This window comes from Oncorhynchus tshawytscha, linkage group LG10 (assembly GCF_018296145.1).
Source record: "Oncorhynchus tshawytscha isolate Ot180627B linkage group LG10, Otsh_v2.0, whole genome shotgun sequence".
Lineage (NCBI taxonomy): Eukaryota > Metazoa > Chordata > Actinopteri > Salmoniformes > Salmonidae > Oncorhynchus > Oncorhynchus tshawytscha.
Window position 1 is genome coordinate 3,915,801 of NC_056438.1, and position 23,124 is coordinate 3,938,924.

Consider the following 23,124-nt stretch of genomic DNA (forward strand, 5'->3'; position numbering starts at 1 on the left):
ACAAAGATGTGCAATGTGAGAGTCCAAAAGACCAAGATTATATACCAGGGGCCAAGCTACAGTGAGAGATTATATACCAGGGGCCAAGCTACAGTGAGAGATTATATACCAGGGGCCAAGCTACAGTGAGAGATTATATACCAGGGGCCAAGCTACAGTAAGCACACACTCACATACACACCGTACTGACCCGTATATGTTGCGGGCCTTGTACCAGTTGATGTCACATTTCTCCAGTATGACGTATTCTCCTCCTTTGGTCATAGTCAGGTCATGTGGTTCAGGACCATTGAAGTCATACAGAGCTATCACAACTTCCTCGACACCACTACCATCATCAGGGCTGTGTACAGGAAGGGGGGGAGGGGGAGGGGGAGGGCGACGAGACTGGAGGAGGACAAAGGGAGGGACAAAGGGAGGAGAGAAGGGACGAAGGGGCGAGAAGGGACATTTGTTAACTTTGTTGTTTTTGTTGTATCAAGCTTGTCTTGTTGCTAGGGTATGACACATTTTTGTTATAGCTTATTATTTGTAGAGTAATATTACAACAGACATTCTAGAAGGCAGATCAGGTCATTCCATGTCATATCAAGAAACCATGTCATCCACCATCTCAGATTGTTCTGAAACCGTTTCAGCAGTTAGCAACAGGTAAGATTAGCATTCCTGTAACATTATTTTGTTTAAATATAATTAGATCTGAGAAATAATAGCGAATTGAATTGCACCTAACATCCGATTTGGACCACAAGTGTTCATAACAATGATAAAGACGCCCAATAAAATGTATCAAATGCAACCCATGGGACCCCCCACACACCCCACCCCAACAACCAGTATATAGTATTAATTTTCTATGTCTGGCAGGTAGCATGGAGTTGTTGCTTGGAGTATTGCTTCTTCCTCTTATGTAATGTATTCCATCAGAATCTGCTGATGTTTTTATTTTCCCCTGTTCAGAGAAATTAGCCATTGAAGTCCGTGCATTACTTGTCAGACAGAGAACTGATACTGTATATTGGTTGTTGGTTGTTGCGGTGGGATTGGTGTCGGGGTAATGCTAATGTTTCAGGAATGCTAATCATATCGGTTTCCAACTACAGAAACTATTTCAAAACAATCTGAGATGGTCGGTGTCTTAAAATCTCTTTCTTGTGCTTTTTGAGGTGGGATGACTCCGAAGTGTGTGTGTGTGTGTGTGTGTGTGTGTGTGTGTGAGAGAGAGAGCGATTGAGGAACTAGATGAACAGTGTTCTTACCCTTCCTGTGCCCTCCTCTCCAGGTATGGGAGGAAGAAGTTTCCTCGAAACTGAAAAGAGGAAGAAGAGAATTGTTCTTTCATTATTCAAAGTCAACAGCTACAGAGAACATGTACTCATGAGTGTGTGTGTCTATATGTGTATTCGTGATCTATAGGTGAACTTATAACCCACAACCCCTTGCAGGTTGACTCATAACCCACATGCTTTTGGTCAGAAAAAAGTGAACACTGTGCTATATCTACATATATATCTATATATATATATATATATATATCTCCTTTATTTAACCAGGTAGGCCAGACGAGAACAAGTTCTCATTTACAACTGCGACATGGCCAATGTAAAGTAAAGCAGTTCGACACAAACAACAGAGTTACACATGGAATAAACAAACATACAGTCAATAATACAGTAGAAAAGTCTATATACAGTGTGCGCAAATGGCGTGAGGAGGTGAGGCAATAAATAGGCCATAGTAGTGAAGTAATTACAATTTAGCACATTAAAACTGGAGTGATAGATGTGCAAGTAGAAATACTGGTGTGCAAAAGAGCAAAAAAGTCAATAAAAACAATATGGGGATGAGGTAGGTAGTTGGATGGGCTATTAACAGATGGGCTATGTACAGCTGCAGCGATAGGTTAGCTGCTCAGATAGCTGATGCTTGAAGTTAGTGAGGGAGATAAGTCTCCAACTTCAGCGATTTTTTTGCAATTCGTTCCAGTCATTGGCAGCAGAGAACTGGAAGGAAAGGTGGCCAAAGGAAGTGTTGGCTTTAGGGCTGACCAGTGAGATATACCTGCTGGAGCGCATGCTACGGGTGGGTGTTGCTATGGTGAGAGCAGTCTAATGTTATAGAACAGTAGTCTAGTTGACAGGTCACAAGACGAGGACTTCAACATGGCACGTCAAAGGAACTGTACTGTTCAGATGGGTTAAATGGAATAGTAGCCTAACTGAACTACGGACACCGACTAAGTCTATAACCTCTCACACAGTCTAATATAATATTAACTCCTGGAAGAATTAAGCATTTCTTGCAGTAAAAATATACATATGTACATTTTGACTCAGTAACAGCAGAAATATGATTTTCTTTCAACATTTTAAGAGAAGAAGAAACCTGATCACTGCTCTTGCTAGTATCACTGCTCTAGCTGGTATCACTGCTCTAGCTAGTATCACTGCTCTAGCTGGTATCACTGCTCTAGCTAGTATCACTGCTCTAGCTGGTATCACTGCTCTAGCTAGTATCACTGCTCTAGCTAGTATCACTGCTCTAGCTAGTATCACTGCTCTAGCTAGTATCACTGCTCTAGCTAGTATCACTGCTCTAGCTGGTATCACTGCTCTAGCTAGTATCACTGCTCTAGCTGGTATCACTGCTCTAGCTAGTATCACTGCTCTAGCTAGTATCACTGCTCTTGCTAGTATCTGCTCTTGCTATCACTGCTCTAGCTGGTATCACTGCTCTAGCTAGTATCACTGCTCTAGCTAGTATCACTGCTCTAGCTAGTATCACTGCTCTAGCTAGTATCACAGGACCACTGCTCTTGCTGGTATCACTGCTCTTGCTAGTATCACTGCTCTTGCTGGTATCACTGCTCTAGCTGGTATCACTGCTCTAGCTAGTATCACTGCTCTAGCTGGTATCACTGCTCTAGCTAGTATCACTGCTCTAGCTAGTATCACTGCTCTAGCTAGTATCACAGGATCACTGCTCTTGCTGGTATCACTGCTCTTGCTAGTATCACTGCTCTAGCTAGTAACACTGCTCTAGCTAGTATCACAGGATCACTGCTCTTGCTGGTATCACTGCTCTTGCTGGTATCACTGCTCTTGCTGGTATCACTGCTCTTGCTAGTATCACTGCTCTAGCTGGTATCACTGCTCTTGCTAGTATCACTGCTCTAGCTGGTATCACTGCTCTTGCTAGTATCACTGCTCTTGCTGGTATCACTGCTCTTGCTAGTATCACTGCTCTTGCTGGTATCACTGCTCTAGCTGGTATCACTGCTCTTGCTAGTATCACTGCTCTTGCTGGTATCACTGCTCTTGCTGGTATCACTGCTCTAGCTGGTATCACTGGATCACTGTTCTGGCTAGTATCACAGGATCACTGTTCTGGCTAGTATCACAGGATCACTGTTCTGGCTAGTATCACAGGATCACTGTTCTGGCTAGTATCACAGGATCACTGTTCTGGCTAGTATCACAGGATCACTGTTCTGGCTAGTATCACAGGATCACTGTTCTGGCTAGTATCACAGGATCACTGCTCTTGCTAGCATCACAGGATCACTGCTCTTGCTGGTATCACTGCTCTAGCTGGTATCACTGCTCTTGCTGGTATCACTGCTCTAGCTAGTATCACTGCTCTTGCTAGTATCACTGCTCTTGCTAGCATCACAGGATCACTGCTCTTGCTAGCATCACAGGATCACTGCTCTTGCTAGCATCACAGGATCACTGCTCTTGCTAGCATCACAGGATCACTGCTCTTGCTAGCATCACAGGATCACTGCTCTTGCTAGCATCACAGGATCACTGCTCTTGCTAGCATCACAGGATCACTGCTCTTGCTAGCATCACAGGATCACTGCTCTTGCTAGCATCACAGGATCACTGCTCTTGCTAGTATCACGGCTCTTGCTAGCATCACAGTATCACTGCTCTTGCTAGTATCACAGGATCACGGCTCTTGCTAGTATCACAGGATCACGGCTCTTGCTGGTATCACTGCTCTTGCTAGTATCACAGGATCACTGCTCTTGCTAGTATCACAGGATCACGGCTCTTGCTAGTATCACAGTATCACTGCTCTTGCTAGTATCACAGGATCACGGCTCTTGCTAGTATCACAGGATCACGGCTCTTGCTGGTATCACTGCTCTAGCTGGTATCACTGCTCTTGCTGGTATCACTGCTCTTGCTGGTATCACTGCTCTAGCTAGTATCACTGATCTTGCTAGTATCACAGGATCACTGCTCTTGCTAGTATCACAGTATCACTGCTCTTGCTGGTATCACTGCTCTTGCTAGTATCACAGGATCACTGCTCTTGCTAGTATCACAGTATCACTGCTCTTGCTGGTATCACTGCTCTAGCTAGTATCACAGGATCACTGCTCTTGCTAGTATCACAGGATCACTGCTCTTGCTGGTATCACTGCTCTTGCTGGTATCACTGCTCTAGCTAGTATCACTGATCTTGCTAGTATCACAGGATCACTGCTCTTGCTAGTATCACAGTATCACTGCTCTTGCTGGTATCACTGCTCTTGCTAGTATCACAGGATCACTGCTCTAGCTAGTATCACAGTATCACTGCTCTTGCTGGTATCACTGCTCTAGCTAGTATCACTGGATCACTGCTCTTGCTGGTATCACGGCTCTTGCTAGTATCACAGGATCACTGCTCTTGCTAGTATCACAGGATCACTGCTCTAGCTAGTATCACAGTATCACTGTTCTTGCTAGTATCACTGCTCTTGCTGGTATCACTGCTCTAGCTAGTATCACTGGATCACTGCTCTAGCTAGTATCACAGGATCACTGCTCTTGCTAGTATCACAGTATCACTGCTCTTGCTGGTATCACAGTATCACTGCTCTTGCTGGTATCACAGGATCACTGCTCTTGCTAGTATCACAGGATCACTGCTCTTGCTGGTATCACAGTATCACTGCTCTTGCTGGTATCTTGCCTATGCTGCTCTGTACCATCACTCATTCATATATCCTTATGTACATATTCTTTATCCCCTTACACTGTGTATAAGACAGTAGTTTTGGAATTGTTAGTTAGATTACTTGTTGGTTATTACTGCATTGTCGGAACTAGAAGCACAAGCATTTCGCTACACTCGCATTAACATCTGCTAACCATGTGTATGTGACAAATAAAATTTGATTTGATTTCACTGCTCTAGCTAGTATCACAGGATCACTGCTCTAGCTGGTATCACTGTTCTTGCTGGTATCACTGCTCTTGCTAGTATCACTGCTCTAGCTAGTATCACTGCTCTTGCTGGTATCACTGCTCTTGCTAGTATCACTGCTCTAGCTAGTATCACTGCTCTTGCTGGTATCACTGCTCTTGCTAGTATCACTGCTCTTGCTGGTATCACTGCTCTAGCTGGTATCACTGCTCTAGCTGGTATCACTGCTCTAGCTGGTATCACTGCTCTTGCTAGTATCACTGTTCTTGCTAGTATCACTGTTCTTGCTAGTATCACTGTTCTTGCTAGTATCACTGTTCTTGCTGGTATCACTGCTCTTGCTAGTATCACAGTATCACTGCTCTTGCTGGTATCACTGGATCACTGCTCTTGCTAGTATCACAGTATCACTGCTCTTGCTAGTATCACAGTATCACGGCTCTTGCTAGTATCACAGGATCACGGCTCTTGCCGGTATCATTGCCGGTATCACTGCTCTTGCTAGTATCACAGTATCACTGCTCTTGCTAGTATCACAGTATCACTGCTCTAGCTGGTATCACTGCTCTTGCTGGTATCACTGCTCTTGCTGGTATCACTGCTCTTGCTGGTATCACTGCTCTTGCTGGTATCACTGCTCTTGCTGGTATCACTGCTCTTGCTGGTATCACTGCTCTTGCTGGTATCACTGCTCTTGCTGGTATCACTGCTCTTACTGGTATCACTGCTCTTGCTGGTATCACTGCTCTTGCTGGTATCACTGCTCTTGCTGGTATCACTGCTCTTGGTATCACTGCTCTAGCTGGTATCACTGCTCTTGCTGGTATCACAGGACCACTGCTCTTGCTGGTATCACTGCTCTTGCTGGTATCACTGCTCTAGCTGGTATCACTGCTCTTGCTGGTATCACAGGACCACTGCTCTTGCTGGTATCACTGCTCTTGCTGGTATCACTGCTCTTGCTGGTATCACTGTTCTTGCTAGTATCACAGGATCACGGCTCTAGCTAGTATCACAGTATCACTGCTCTAGCTAGTATCACAGTATCACTGCTCTAGCTAGTATCACAGTATCACTGCTCTTGCTGGTATCACTGTTCTTGCTAGTATCACTGTTCTTGCTAGTATCACTGCTCTAGCTAGTATCACTGCTCTAGCTGGTATCACTGCTCTAGCTGGTATCACTGCTCTAGCTAGTATCACTGTTCTTGCTAGTATCACAGTATCACTGCTCTTGCTGGTATCACTGTTCTTGCTGGTATCACAGTATCACTGCTCTTGCTGGTATCACTGTTCTTGCTGGTATCACTGCTCTTGCTAGTATCACAGTATCACTGCTCTTGCTGGTATCACTGTTCTTGCTGGTATCACAGTATCACTGCTCTTGCTGGTATCACTGTTCTAGCTGGTATCACTGCTCTAGCTAGTATCACAGTATCACTGCTCTTGCTGGTATCACTGTTCTTGCTGGTATCACTGCTCTAGCTAGTATCACTGTTCTTGCTAGTATCACAGTATCACTGCTCTTGCTGGTATCACTGTTCTTGCTGGTATCACTGCTCTAGCTAGTATCACTGCTCTTGCTAGTATCACAGTATCACTGCTCTTGCTGGTATCACTGTTCTTGCTAGTATCACTGCTCTAGCTAGTATCACTGTTCTTGCTAGTATCACTGTTCTTGCTAGTATCACAGTATCACTGCTCTTGCTGGTATCACTGTTCTTGCTAGTATCACTGCTCTAGCTAGTATCACTGTTCTAGCTAGTATCACTGTTCTTGCTAGTATCACTGCTCTAGCTAGTATCACTGCTCTAGCTAGTATCACTGTTCTTGCTAGTATCACTGCTCTAGCTAGTATCACTGCTCTTGTGGGGGTGCTTTGCTGGTGGCATGGCCGATTAATTAGGGCCGATTTCAAGTTTTCATAACAAATCGGTAATCTGCCTTTCTGGATGCCAATTATGGCCGATTACATTGCAATCCACGAGGAGACTGTGGCAGGTTGACCACCTGTTACGCGAGTGCAGCATCAAAAGGACCTTGTGACTGCAAGGAGCCATGGTAAGTTGCTAGCTAGCATTAAACGTATCTTATAAAAAAGAACAATCAATCTTCACATAATCACCTAGTAATATCATCAACCATGTGTAGTTAACGAGCTTGTCCTGCGTTGCATATAATCAATGCGGTGCCTGTTAATTTATCATTGAATCACAGCCTACTTCGCCAAACGGGTGATGTTTTAACAAAAGCGCATTCGTGAAAAAAGCACAATCGTTGCACGAATGTATCTAACCATAAGCATCAGTGCCTTTCTTAAAATCAATACACAGAAGTATATTTTTTTTAATCTGCATATTTAGTTTAAATAAAATGAATTTAGTTGGCAATATTAAACTAGGGAAATTGTGTCACTTCTCTTGCGTTCAGTGCAAGCAGAGTCAGGGTATACGCAACAATCTGGGCCGCCTGGCTCGTTGTGAACTGTGAACTTATTTGCCAGAATTTTACATTATTATGAAATAACATTGAAGGTTGTGCAATGTAACAGCAATATTTAGACTGATGGATGCCACCCGTTAGATAAAATACGGAACGGTTCCGTATTTCACTGAAAGAATAAACATTCTGTTTTCGAAATGATAGTGTCCGGATTTTACCATATTAATGACCAAAGGCTCGTATTTCTGTGTTTATTATATTATAATTAAGTCTATGATTTGATAGAGCAGTCTGACTGAGCGGTGGTAGGCAGCAGCAGGCTCGTAAGCATTCGTTCAAACAGCACTTTACTGCGTTTGCCAGCAGCAATCGGCGTTGAAGAATTATAAGTCGGTCGACCTCTAACCTCACAGCATTCTGCAGCGATACGCCATCCCATCTGGTTTGTGCTTAGTGGGACTATTATTTGTTTTTCAACAGGACAATGATGCAACACACCTCCAGGCTGTGTAAGGGCTATTTGACCAAGAAGGAGAGTGATGGAGTGCTGCATCAGATGACCTGGCCTCCATAATCACCCGACCTCAATCTAATTGAGATGGTTTGGGATGAGTAGGATCGCAGAGTGAAGAAAAGCAGCCAAAAAGTGCTCAGCATATGTGGGAACTCCTTCAAGTCTGTTGGGAAAGCATTCCAGGTAAAGCTGGTTGAGAGAATTCCAAGAGTGTGGAAAGCTGTCATCAAGGCAAAGGGTGGCTACTTTGAAGAATCTCAAATATATTTAGATTTGTTTTAATACTTTTTTTGTTACTACACTCAGCAAAATAAACATCCTCTCACTGTCAACTGCGTTTATTTTCAGCAAACTTAACATGTGGAAATATTTGTATGAACATAAGTTTCAACAACTGCGATATAAACTGAACAAGTTCCACAAACATGTGACTAACATAAATGGAATAATGTGTCCCTGAACAAAGGGGGGTTCAAAGTAAAAAGTAACAGTCAGTATCTGGTGTGGCCACCAGCTGCATTAAGTACTGCAGTGCATCTCCTCCTCATGGACTGCACCAGATTTGCCCGTTCTTGCTGTGAGATGTTACCCCACTCTTCCACCAAGGCACCTGCAAGATCCCAGACATTTCTGGGAGGAATGGCCCTAGCCCTTACCCTCCAATCCTACAGATCCCAGACGTGCTCAATGGGATTGAGATCCAAGCTCTTCGCTGGCTATGGCAGAACACTGACAGTCCTGTCTTGCAGGAAATCATGCTCAGAACGAGCAGTACGGCTGGTGGCATTGTCATGCTGGATGGTCATGTCAGGATGAGCCTGCAGGAAGGGTACCACATGAGGGAGGAGGATGTCTTCCCTATAACGTACAGCATTGAGATTGCCTGCAATGACAACAAGCTCAGTCCGATGATGCCTAGACACACCACCCCAGACCATGACGGACCCTCCACCTCCAAATCGATCCCGCTCCAGAGTACAGGCCTCGGTGTAACGCTCATTCCTTCGACGATAAACGCGAATCCGACCATCACCCCTGGTGAGACAAAACCGTGACTCGTCAGTGAAGAGCACTTTTTGCCAGTCTGGTCCAGCGACGGTGGGTTTTTGCCCAGAGGTGACATTAATGCCGGTGATGTCTGGTGATGACCTGCCTTACAACTGTAGCGCTGTCTTAGACGTCTCACAGTACAGACATTGCAATTTATTGCCCTGGCCACATCTGCATCATGCCTCCTTGCAGCATGCCTAAGGCACATTCACTCAGATGAGCAGGGACCCTGGGCATCTTTCTTTTGGTGTTTTTCATAGTCAGTAGAAAGTCCTCTTTAGTGTCCTAAGTTTTCATAACTGTGACCTTAATTGCCTACCGTCTGTAAGCTGTTAGTGTCTTAATGACCGTTCCACAGGTGCATGTTTATGACTTGTTTATGGTTCATTGAACAAGCATGGGAAACAGTGTTTAAACCATTATGAATTATCTTTGAAAGGAGGACGTCTACATGATTCCATATGTGTTATTTCATAGTTTGGATGGTACAAATCTGTCGTTCTGCCCCTGAACAAGCAGTTAACCCACTGTTCCTAGGGCGTCATTGAAAATAAGAATTTGTTCTTAACTGACTTGCCTAGTTAAATAAAGGTAAAAAAAATTATAAAAAATGAGAAGACAGGATAGAGAGGGGATAGATCTCACGGTCTCCAAACAGGTTGTACTCCTCACAGCCCGGGGCCAGTTTCTCTGCCTGACGACAACACAGCCACACGCCTTCCATCCAGAACTGAGGATGGAACTTAGCAACGATCACAGAGTTGTCCCTTACCTCTGAAATACATCCAACATTAACACAAGAGATAGGAAAAACATCTGGTTAATCAGATTACCTGATAAAAACAACATACACCTACCTACAGATGTAGGATCTTAATTTGATCACTCTTGTTACTGACAATTTTCCTGCACTACTTTTATAGTATTCGAGGTTTTACAATTCTTTATAGAAAAGAAAACCTAAAAGCGTCGTGATTTCTACTTTAAAAAGATGCAAGACTTGCTTTGCCCTAACAAAACAAAAAAAAAATCGACCCCTACAAAACAATGTTGATTAATGATAATCCACATCATTTCCCTGCTGCAGCAAACTGGCTCAAATTAAGATTCTACATCTGTATGCTGGGACAACAACAGCTATAGAGTTTACAGCATAGCATAGGATACAATAACTAGATGATAAAAAATATATATATGGCTAGTCACTGACCTTCCTTAATGTTTTGGACCCAGGTCCTCCTACTCTCATAGCTGGGAGCAAATACATAGAGGGTGCTTGTGTCATACACCACCTAGGAGGGGGGGGGGCACACCATTAACACTATACACTAACACACCACCTAGGAGGGGGGCACACCATTAACACTATACACTAACACACCACCTAGGAGGGGGGCACACCATTAACACTATACACTAACACACCACCTAGGAGGGGGGCACACCATTAACACTATCACACCACCTAGGAGGGGGGGCACACCATTAACACTATACACTAACACACCACCTAGGAGGGGGGCACACCATTAACACTATACACTAACACACCACCTAGGAGGGGGGCACACCATTAACACTATACACTAACACACCACCTAGGAGGGGGGCACCATTAACACTGTACACTAACACACCACCTAGTAGAGGGGGGTGGCACACCATTAACACTGTACACTAACACACCACCTAGGAGGGGGGGGGCACACCATTAACACTGTACACTAACACACCACCTAGTACAGAGGGGGGCACCATTAACACTATACACTAACACACCACCTAGGAGGGGGGCACACCATTAACACTATACACTAACACACCACCTAGGAGGGGGGGCACACCATTAACACTATACACTAACACACCACCTAGGAGGGGGGCACCATTAACACTGTACACTAACACACCACCTAGTAGAGGGGGCACACCATTAACACTGTACACTAACACACCACCTAGTAGAGAGGGGGCACACCATTAACACTACACTAACACACCACCTAGGAGGGGGGCACCATTAACACTACACTAACACACCACCTAGGAGGGGGGCACCATTAACACTGTACACTAACACACCACCTAGGAGGGGGGCACACCATTAACACTATACACTAACACACCACCTAGGAGGGGGGGCACACCATTAACACTATACACTAACACACCACCTAGGAGGGGGGCACACCATTAACACTGTACACTAACACACCACCTAGGAGGGGGGCACACCATTAACACTATACACTAACACACCACCTAGGAGGGGGGCACACCATTAACACTATACACTAACACACCACCTAGGAGGGGGGCACACCATTAACACTGTACACTAACACACCACCTAGGAGGGGGGCACACCATTAACACTACACTAACACACCACCTAGGAGGGGGGCACCATTAACACTACACTAACACACCACCTAGGAGGGGGGCACCATTAACACTGTACACTAACACACCACCTAGGAGGGGGGCACACCATTAACACTATACACTAACACACCACCTAGGAGGGGGGCACACCATTAACACTGTACACTAACACACCACCTAGGAGGGGGGCACACCATTAACACTATACACTAACACACCACCTAGGAGGGGGGCACACCATTAACACTGTACACTAACACACCACCTAGGAGGAGGGGTGGCACACCATTAACACTATACACTAACACACCACCTAGTAGAGAGGGGGGCACCATTAACACTGTACACTAACACACCACCTAGGAGGGGGCACACCATTAACACTATACACTAACACACCACCTAGGAGGAGGGGGTGGCACACCATTAACACTATACACTAACACACCACCTAGTAGAGAGGGGGGCACCATTAACACTGTACACTAACACACCACCTAGGAGGGGGGCACACCATTAACACTATACACTAACACACCACCTAGTAGAGGAGGGGGAGGGGAGGCAACCATTAACACTGTACACTAACACACCACCTAGTAGAGGGGGGCACCATTAACACTACACTAACACACCACCTAGTAGAGGAGGAGGGGGGAAGAGGCCACCATTAACACTGTACACTAACACACCACCTAGTAGAGGGGGGTCTACCCATCATACTGGCTGTATATGTAACACCACCTAGTAGAGGGGGGTCTACCCATCATACTGGCTGTATATGTAACACCACCTAGTAGAGGGGGGTCTACCCATCATACTGGCTGTATATGTAACACCACCTAGTAGAGGGGGGTCTACCCATCATACTGGCTGTATATGTAACACCACCTAGTAGAGGGGGGTCTACCCATCATACTGGCTGTATATGTAACACCACCCAGTAGAGGGGGGTCTACCCATCATACTGGCTGTATATGTAACACCACCTAGTAGAGGGGGGTTCTACCCATCATACTGGCTGTATATGTAACACCACCTAGTAGAGGGGGGTCTACCCATCATACTGGCTGTATATGTAACACCACCTAGTAGAGGGGGGTCTACCCATCATACTGGCTGTATATGTAACACCACCTAGTAGAGGGGGGTCTACCCATCATACTGTCTGTATATGTAACACCTCACCTGGAAGGGATATTTGTTCTGACAGGGTATGACTCCGTCATTCTTCACGATCTCCACACACCTAACTTTCTGCAGGTCGATGGACCCCTTCTTAAACTTCTTCTGTGAACAATGAACAGAGAGACAGAACACTGAGGTTTTGGACAGGAGAGAGACAGAACACAGTGAGGTTTTGGACAGGAGAGAGACAGAACACGGTGAGGTTTTGGACAGGAGAGAGACAGAGAGACAGAACACAGTGAGGTTTTGGACAGGAGAGAGACAGAACACGGTGAGGTTTTGGACAGGAGAGAGACAGAGAGACAGAACACAGTGAGGTTTTGGACAGGAGAGAGAGAGACAGAACACAGTGAGGTTTTGGACAGGAGAGGACAGAACACAGTGAGGTTTTGGACAGGAGAGAGACAGAGAGACAGAACACAGTGAGGTTTTGGACAGGAGAGAGACAGAGAGACAGAACACAGTGAGGTTTTGGACAGGAGAGAGAGAGAGACAGAACACAGTGAGGTTTTGGACAGGAGAGAGACAGAGACAGAACACAGTGAGGTTTTGGACAGGAGAGAGACAGAGAGACAGAACACAGTGAGGTTTTGGACAGGAGAGAGACAGAAGACAGAACACAGTGAGGTTTTGGACAGGAGAGAGACAGAGAGACAGAACACAGTGAGGTTTTGGACAGGAGAGAGACAGAACACAGTGAGGTTTTGGACAGGAGAGAGACAGAACACAGTGAGGTTTTGGACAGGAGAGAGACAGAACACAGTGAGGTTTTGGACAGGAGAGAGACAGAACAGAACACAGTGAGGTTTTGGACAGGAGAGAGACAGAACACGGTGAGGTTTTGGACAGGAGAGAGAACACGGTGAGGTTTTGGACAGAGAGAGACACAGGTGAGGTTTTGGACAGGAGAGAGACAGAACACAGAGGTTTTGGACAGAGAGAGACAGAGAGACAGAACACAGTGAGGTTTTGGACAGGAGAGAGAACACGAGACAGAACACAGTGAGGTTTTGGACAGGAGAGAGACAGAGAGACAGAACACAGTGAGGTTTTGGACAGGAGAGAGACAGAGAGACAGAACACAGTGAGGTTTTGGACAGGAGAGAGACAGAGAGACAGAACACAGTGAGGTTTTGGACAGGAGAGAACACAGACAGAGAGACAGAACACAGTGAGGTTTTGGACAGGAGAGAGACAGAGAGACAGAACACAGTGAGGTTTTGGACAGGAGAGAGACAGAGAGACAGAACACAGTGAGGTTTTGGACAGGAGAGAGACAGAGAGACAGAACACAGTGAGGTTTTGGACAGGAGAGAGACAGAGAGACAGAACACAGTGAGGTTTTGGACAGGAGAGAGACAGAGAGACAGAACACAGTGAGGTTTTGGACAGGAGAGAGACAGAGAGACAGAACACAGTGAGGTTTTGGACAGGAGAGAGACAGAGAGACAGAACACAGTGAGGTTTTGGACAGGAGAGAGACAGAACACAGTGAGGTTTTGGACAGGAGAGAGACAGAACACAGTGAGGTTTTGGACAGGAGAGAGACAGAACACGGTGAGGTTTTGGACAGGAGAGAGAGAGAGACAGAACACAGTGAGGTTTTGGACAGGAGAGAGACAGAACACGGTGAGGTTTTGGACAGGAGAGAGACAGAACACAGTGAGGTTTTGGACAGGAGAGAGACAGAGAGACAGAACACAGTGAGGTTTTGGACAGGAGAGAGACAGAGGTTTTGGACACAGAACACAGTGAGGTTTTGGACAGGAGAGAGACAGAACACAGTGAGGTTTTGGACAGGAGAGAGACAGAGAGAGACAGAACACAGTGAGGTTTTGGACAGGAGAGAGACAGAACACAGTGAGGTTTTGGAGAGAGAGACAGAACACAGTGAGGTTTTGGACAGGAGAGAGACAGAACACAGTGAGGTTTTGGACAGGAGAGAGACAGAACACAGTGAGGTTTTGGACAGGAGAGAGACAGAGAGACAGAACACAGTGAGGTTTTGGACAGGAGAGAGACAGAGAGACAGAACACAGTGAGGTTTTGGACAGGAGAGAGACAGAGAGACAGAACACAGTGAGGTTTTGGACAGGAGAGAGACAGAGAGACAGAACACAGTGAGGTTTTGGACAGGAGAGAGACAGAGAGACAGAACACAGTGAGGTTTTGGACAGGAGAGAGACAGAACACAGTGAGGTTTTGGACAGGAGAGAGAGAGAGACAGAACACAGTGAGGTTTTGGACAGGAGAGAGACAGAGAGACAGAACACAGTGAGGTTTTGGACAGGAGAGAGACAGAACACAGTGAGGTTTTGGACAGGAGAAGACAGAACACAGTGAGGTTTTGGACAGGAGAGAGACAGAACACAGTGAGGTTTTGGACAGGAGAGACAGAACACAGTGAGGTTTTGGACAGGAGAGAGACAGAACACTGAGGTTTTGGACAGGAGAGAGACAGAACACAGTGAGGTTTTGGACAGGAGAGAGACAGACAGAACACAGTGGACAGGAGACACTGTGAGACAGGAGACAGAACACAGTGAGGTTTTGGACAGGAGAGAGACAGAACACAGTGAGGTTTTGGACAGGAGAGAGACAGAACACAGTGAGGTTTTGGACAGGAGAGAGACAGAACACAGTGAGGTTTTGGACAGGAGAGAGACAGAACACAGTGAGGTTTTGGACAGGAGAGAGACAGAACACAGTGAGGTTTTGGACAGAACACAGTGAGGTTTTGGACAGGAGAGAGACAGAGAGACAGAACACAGTGAGGTTTTGGACAGGAGAGAGACAGAGAGACAGAACACAGTGAGGTTTTGGACAGGAGAGAGACAGAGAGACAGAACACAGTGAGGTTTTGGACAGGAGAGAGACAGAGAGACAGAACACAGTGAGGTTTTGGACAGGAGAGAGACAGAGAGACAGAACACAGTGAGGTTTTGGACAGGAGAGAGACAGAGAGACAGAACACAGTGAGGTTTTGGACAGGAGAGAGACAGAGAGACAGAACACAGTGAGGTTTTGGACAGGAGAGAGACAGAGAGACAGAACACAGTGAGGTTTTGGACAGGAGAGAGACAGAACACAGTGAGGTTTTGGACAGGAGAGAGACAGAACACTGAGGTTTTGGACAGGAGAGAGACAGAACACTGAGGTTTTGGACAGGAGAGAGACAGAACACTGAGGTTTTGGACAGGAGAGAGACAGAACACTGAAGTTTTGGACAGGAGAGAGACAGAACACTGAGGTTTTGGACAGGAGAGAGACAGAACACTGAGGTTTTGGACAGGAGAGAGACAGAACACTGAGGTTTTGGACAGGAGAGAGACAGAACACTGTGAGGTTTTGGACAGGAGAGAGACAGAACACTGTGAGGTTTTGGACAGGAGAGAGACAGAGAGACAGAACACAGTGAGGTTTTGGACAGGAGAGAGACAGAACACGGTGAGGTTTTGGACAGGAGAGAGACAGAACACAGTGAGGTTTTGGACAGGAGAGAGACAGAACACAGTGAGGTTTTGGACAGGAGAGAGACAGAACACAGTGAGGTTTTGGACAGGAGAGAGACAGAGAGACAGAACACAGTGAGGTTTTGGACAGGAGAGAGACAGAACACAGTGAGGTTTTGGACAGGAGAGAGACAGAGAGACAGAACACAGTGAGGTTTTGGACAGGAGAGAGACAGAGAGACAGAACACAGTGAGGTTTTGGACAGGAGAGAGACAGAGAGACAGAACACAGTGAGGTTTTGGACAGGAGAGAGACAGAGAGACAGAACACAGTGAGGTTTTGGACAGGAGAGAGACAGAGAGACAGAACACAGTGAGGTTTTGGACAGGAGAGAGACAGAGAGACAGAACACAGTGAGGTTTTGGACAGGAGAGAGACAGAACACAGTGAGGTTTTGGACAGGAGAGAGACAGAACACAGTGAGGTTTTGGACAGGAGAGAGACAGAACACTGAGGTTTTGGACAGGAGAGAGACAGAACACAGTGAGGTTTTGGACAGGAGAGAGACAGAACACAGTGAGGTTTTGGACAGGAGAGAGACAGAACACAGTGAGGTTTTGGACAGGAGAGAGACAGAACACAGTGAGGTTTTGGACAGGAGAGAGACAGAACACGGTGAGGTTTTGGACAGGAGAGAGACAGAACACTGAAGTTTTGGACAGGAGAGAGACAGAACACTGAGGTTTTGGACAGGAGAGAGACAGAACACTGTGAGGTTTTGGACAGGAGAGAGACAGAACACTGTGAGGTTTTGGACAGGAGAGAGACAGAACACTGTGAGGTTTTGGACAGGAGAGAGACAGAACACTGTGAGGTTTTGGACAGGAGAGAGACAGAACACTGTGAGGTTTTGGACAGGAGAGAGACAGAACACTGTGAGGTTTTGGACAGGAGAGAGACAGAACACTGTGAGGTTTTGGACAGGAGAGAGACAGAACACTGAGGTTTTGGACAGGAGAGAGACAGAACACTGTGAGGTTTTGGACAGGAGAGAGACAGAACACTGTGAGGTTTTGGACAGGAGAGAGACAGAACACGGTGAGGTTTTGGACAGGAGAGAGGTGTATGTGTATAGCCACACCTGGTCACATTCACACAAGTTATCAAATGGGTGTTCATTTCAAAAACACTACATATGTAGAAAAGGAACAAGAAATAAACTAGTTTGACTAACAGGATATGGGCCCAGTCAGACACGAGACCTAAAAGGAAATGGGCCCAGTCAAACAGGAGACCTAAAGGAAATGGACCCAGTCAGACAGGAGACCTAAAAGATATAGGAGCAGTCTGATAGGAGAGATAAAGGATATAGGAGCAGTCTGATAGGAGAGATAAAGGATATAGGAGCAGTCCATACATAACCATGCCTCCATCGTACAGGGAAAGGTATGTGTCTGCCAGTCTCACCTCTGCTCTGAACTCATAGTATGTGAGCTTGGTCTTGGTGAGGACGAACACTCACCTCTGCTCTGAACTCATAGTATGTGAGCTTGGTCTTGGTGAGGACGAACACTCTCTCCTTGTAGTTCAGTGGTGACGTCAACCTCTTCTGCTGAGACCGCTTGATCAGGGTCTCCTCCAATAGCGTGTCAGCACTCATCTTGGACCCGCCCACTCCCTCCACTCTGCCATCGAACACTCACTGGACCCACCCGGACTGGAGAATATAATAGAAAATAGTAGAAAAGAATAGAATAGAAAATAGAATAGAAAATAGTAGAATAGAATAGAATATAATAGAAAATAGAATATAATAGAAAATAGTAGAATAGAATATAATATAATAGAATATAGTAGAATAGAATAGAAAAGAGTAGAATAGAATAGAATATAGTAGAATAGAATAGAATATAGTAGAATAGAAAATAGTAGAATAGAAAATAGTAGAATAGAATAGAAAATAGTAGAATAGAAAATAGTAGAATAGAATAGAAAATAGTAGAATAGAATACAAGCGCGTTGTCAAAATGCTACTATATGAAGGTGCTTAAATCTGATTGAAAACAACCCCAGGTACTTTGCCCTTTGGTAGGTTGTGATATCAGCTTTGAAGTCATCTGATAAAATGGTACATTCAGTAGAAGTCCTCTCTTCTCAATAGATCAATAAATTCTTTACATGACACCTACTTCGGAAAGTATTCAGACCCCTTGACTTTGTCCACATTGTTTGTTTTTTTATAGAAATGTTTGCACATTTATTAAAAATGTACAACAAAATTGAGCTCAGGTGCATCCTGTTTCCATTGATCATCCTTGAGATGTTTCTACAAATTGATTGGAGTCCACCTGTGGTAAATTCAATTGATTGGACATGATTTGGAAAGGCACATACCCGTCTGTATAAGGACCCACAGTTGACATGAGGTCAAAGGAATCGTCTGTAGAGCTCCGAGACAGGATTGTGTCGAGGCACAGATCTGGGGAAGGGTACCAAAACATTTACGCAGCATTGAAGGTCCCCATAACACAGTAGCCTCCATCATTCTTAAATGGAAGAAGTTTGGAACCACCAAGACTCTTCCTAGAGCTGGCTGCCCGGCAAAACTGAGCAATCAGGGCAGAAAGGCCTTGGTCAGGAAGGTGACCAAGAACCAGATGGTCACTCTAACAGAGCTCCAGAGTTCCTGTGTGGTGATGGGAGAACCTTCCAGAAGGATAACCATCTCTGCAGCACTCCACCAATCAGGCCTTTATGGTAGAGTGGCCAGACGGAAGCCACTCCTCGGTAAAAGGCACATGACAGCCCGCTGGAAGTTTGCCAAAAGGCTCCTAAATGACTCAGACCGTGAGAAACAAGATTCTCTGGTCTGATGAAACCAAGATTGAACTCTTTGGCCTGAATGGCAAGCGTCACGTCTGAAGGAAACCTGGCACCATCCATAAGGTGAAGCATGGTGATGGCAGCATCACTACGGTGAAGCATGGTGGTGGCAGCATCATGCTGTGGGGATGTTTTTCAGCGGTAGGAACTGGGAGACTAGTCAGAATCAAGGTAAAGACGAATGGAGCAAAGTACAGAGAGATCCTTGATGAAAGCCTGCTCCAGAGCACTCAGGACCTTAGATTGGGGCGATCATATGAACACAGTCAAGACAACACTGGAGTGGCTTGAGAGGATCTGCAAAGAAGAATCTGAGAAACTCCCCAAATACAGGTGTGCCTGTGCCACCAGAGACTCTGGGTTCGATCCCAGGTTCTGTCGCAGCCGGGAGCGACCGGGAGGTCCATGGGGCGACGCACAATTGGCCTAGCGTCGTCCGGGTTAGGGAGGGTTTGGCCGGTAGGGATATCCTTGTCTCATCGCGCACTAGAGACTCCTGTGGCGGGCCGGGCGCTGTGCACGCTAACCAGGTCGCCAGGTTCACTGTGTTTCCTCCAACACATTGGTGCGGCTGGCTTCCGGGTTGGAGACGCGTTGTGTTAAGAAGCAGTGCAGCTTGGTTGGGTTGTGTTTCGGAAGACGCATGGATTCTGACCTTCGTCGCTCCCGAGCAGTACGGGAGTTGTAGCGATGAGACAAGATAGTAACTACTAACAATTGGATACCATGAAATTGGGGAGAAAAAGGGGGTAAAAAAAAATAAAAAATACAGATGTGCCAAGCTTGTAGCGTCATACCCAATATTCAAGGCTGTAATCGCTGCCAAAGATGCTTCAACAAAGTACCGAGTAAAGGGTCGGAATACTTACGTAAATGTGATATTTCATATTTTTATTTTTTACATTTGCAAACATTTCTGGAAACGTGTTTTTGCTTTGTCATTTTTTGGGTATTGATCAGGATATTTAACAAAAATATATTATTTTAATCCATTATAATGTAATGTAACAAGATATGGAAAAAGTAGGCAAACTATAATTAAATTACACAAATATTTTAGCTCCTATATAGCAAATGGTACGCATGTACATAGATTGAATGTAGGCCTGTCTCACACTTGGAGGTTCTCTTTGTGCCAAACACTTCATTCAAACACTTACTTTTTCTGGATGCATTTAAATATATATATATATATATTTTTACTGCTCTAGGTAAATAATTATTCCTTGGATAACAATATTTACTATTATGTATTGATTTATCTTCATGTGGTGCGCACTGCACACCAATAATTATCACAGCATACCACTGCTGGCTTGCCTAAGCAGGGTTGGTCCTGGTCAGTTTGGTCTTGGGTTGGTCCTGGCCCTGGATGGGAAACCAGATGCTGCTGGAAGTGGTGTTGCTCCAGTAGGAGGAACTCTTTACTCTGGTCGGGGAAAAATATATATATATATATATATATATATATCCTAATGCCCCAGGGAAGTGATTGGGGATATTGCCCTGTCTAGGGTGCAATCTTTCAGATGGGATGTTAAACGGGTGTCCTGACTCTCTGTGGTCACTAAAGATCCCATGGCACTTATTGTAAGAGTAGGGGTGTCCTGGCTAAATTCCCAATCTGGCCCTCATACCATAATGGTCACCTAATCATCCCCAGTTTACTATTGGCTCATTCATCCCCTCTCCGTTGTAACTATTCCCCAGGTTGTTGCTGTAAATGAGAACGTGTTCTCAGTCAACTTACCTGGTAAAAATAAGGGTAATAAATAAATTGTGAATTTTTAAAATGTTTTTAATGTTTCAATCAATCCCGGGTTGCCAAATGTCATTCATTCATACACACACACACACACACACACACGCACGCAACAGGTGCATCTGAAACAAAGTTAATCAGTCCCTCTGAGAATACACTGTACTGCATGCTGGCCTACTCATGCGTGACAGTGTGTGTGTGTGTGTGTGTATAGATCCTTTTAGTTTGTTTTCAGGGGAATGGAACATCCTGTTGGCTTTAAATACATTACACTACATTCGGAAAGTATTCAGTCCCCTTGACATTTTCTACATTTCTTACATTACAGCAATGTTCTAAATTGTATTAAATTGTTCCCTAAAATTTACACACAAAACCCCATAATAACAAAGCAAAATTCTGTTGATTTATTGCTAATTTATATATATTTTTTAATTAAATCTAATTTACATAAGTATTCAGACCCTTTACTCAGTATTTTGTTGAAGCACCTTTGGCGGCGATTGCAGCCTCGAGTCTTCTTGGGTCTTTTAGGAGCCTTTTGGCAAACTCCAAACGGGCTGTCATGTGAATTCTACTGAGGAGTGGCTTCCGTCTGGCCACTCTACCATAAAGGCCTGATTGGTGGTGTGCTGCAGAGATGGTTGTCCTAAAAAGTTCTCCTATCTCTATCAGAGGAACTCTGTCAAAGTGACCATCGGGGTCTTTGTCACCTCCCTGACCAAGGCCCTTCTCCCCTGATTGCTCAGTTTGGCCAGGTGGCTAGATCTAAGGAGAGTCTTGATGGTTCCAAGCGTCTTCCATGTAAGAATGATGGAGACCATTTTGTTCCGCAGCTTCGAAGGTCCCCAATAAATGTTTTGGTACCCTTCCCCAGATTTGTGCTTCGACACAATCCTATGTTGGAGCTCTACAGACAATTCCTTCGACCTCATGGCTTGGTTTTTACTCTGATGTGAACTGTCAACTGTGGGACCTTTTATATAGACAGAAACATGTCAACGGAGCTCATCGCAAAGGGTCTGAATACTTATGTAAATAAGGTATTTCAGTTTTGTCTAAAAACCTGTTTTCGCTTTGTCATTATGGGGTATTGTGCGTTCATTGAGGGAAAAAACATATTTAATCAATTTTAGAATACGGCTGTAAGGTAATAACGTGGGAAAAGTGAAGGGGTCTGAATACGTTCAGAATCTGGTGGGGTTTCTGGAATAAGGTCAAGCATATATTGTGGTAGAAATGGCAATAGAGGATCAAATTCATTTAGTTATCTAATTCTTCGAGGTCACGCGTGTGTGAGTGTGGCGCTTTCAGTGAACGGAATCTCCCTCAAACTTATTTCCTAATGTCTCGATGCTGACCGCTTCTATTTATTTAACTGCACTACTTTATACAGTCCATTTACAGGCTAGTCCAAAGGCATGTTACTACTTTGTATTTGTGGTACATTTTGACCAAATAAAACAATTTACGCGCGGACATAGGCAGTAGGCGACCCACAGTACGATAAGACACGCACTCACACCTGCCGCGGTGGTGATTTCTCTATGGACTTTGAGTAGATCTCCGTAGCCGATTCCGTTCCCTTCCAGACAGAAACCCGGTAACTAGCCTACATATCTATTCTCGCAACTCAGACAAACATTTCTCGGTTGTGTCGACATCTCGTTTATTGTACTGAAAGTAGCCAGTCGTTTCACCCGCAATTTAAATTTCCAATATGATAAAGGAAATGACTCTTACCTTTTCTTCCGAGAGTGAACTGATATTCTTGACTCCACTGACTGTCACTATGTGACCAGCAGAACCAGGAAGCGACACAGACTGCCCTAGTGTACACTATTTCACACGGTGCCGCGCGGTGAAACGCCACTTCTCATTCATTTTCAATTGAAGAGACGCGGAGACCAACGCGGAACCGTTGGACGGCGCGGAGGAGGCGAAAAAAAATGTAAACGTTTCCCAACGTTATGCAAATCACCAGCGGCGACCGCTGAGCGATGACCAATCATATCGAGTTGTTTCCATGACGAATGTGACGCAATGCGACCCAACATTGGAGACTTTCTTCAACAAAGATGGCGGACAAAAATACTAGGACAGATGCAAATGTAAGTTATTATAACATCATAAAAAAATAATGCATTTAAAAAAAAAATATATATATATATATGTATATATATAAATATATATATATATATATATATATATAGTTGAAAGTAATATCTTAGTTAATGTAGAGACAG

The 23,124-nt window shown here is 44.9% G+C and overlaps 1 protein-coding gene across 1 annotated transcript in view; it reads right to left on the reverse strand.

The window, feature by feature from the left end:
• LOC112240631 (tyrosine-protein kinase Tec-like) overlaps window positions 1–22,793 on the reverse strand; it is a 33,747-nt gene extending 10,954 nt beyond the window's left edge. The window contains exons 1-7 of the mRNA XM_042329309.1: window positions 22,622–22,793; window positions 17,756–17,950; window positions 12,781–12,882; window positions 10,418–10,499; window positions 9,853–9,981; window positions 1,260–1,309; window positions 191–387 (exon numbers count right to left, since the gene is read on the reverse strand). Coding sequence (XP_042185243.1) covers window positions 191–387; window positions 1,260–1,309; window positions 9,853–9,981; window positions 10,418–10,499; window positions 12,781–12,882; window positions 17,756–17,893 — 698 coding nt within the window. The 5' untranslated portion in view covers window positions 17,894–17,950; window positions 22,622–22,793. The remainder of the gene's footprint in view (window positions 1–190; window positions 388–1,259; window positions 1,310–9,852; window positions 9,982–10,417; window positions 10,500–12,780; window positions 12,883–17,755; window positions 17,951–22,621) is intronic.
• Window positions 22,794–23,124: the final 331 nt, after the last annotated feature.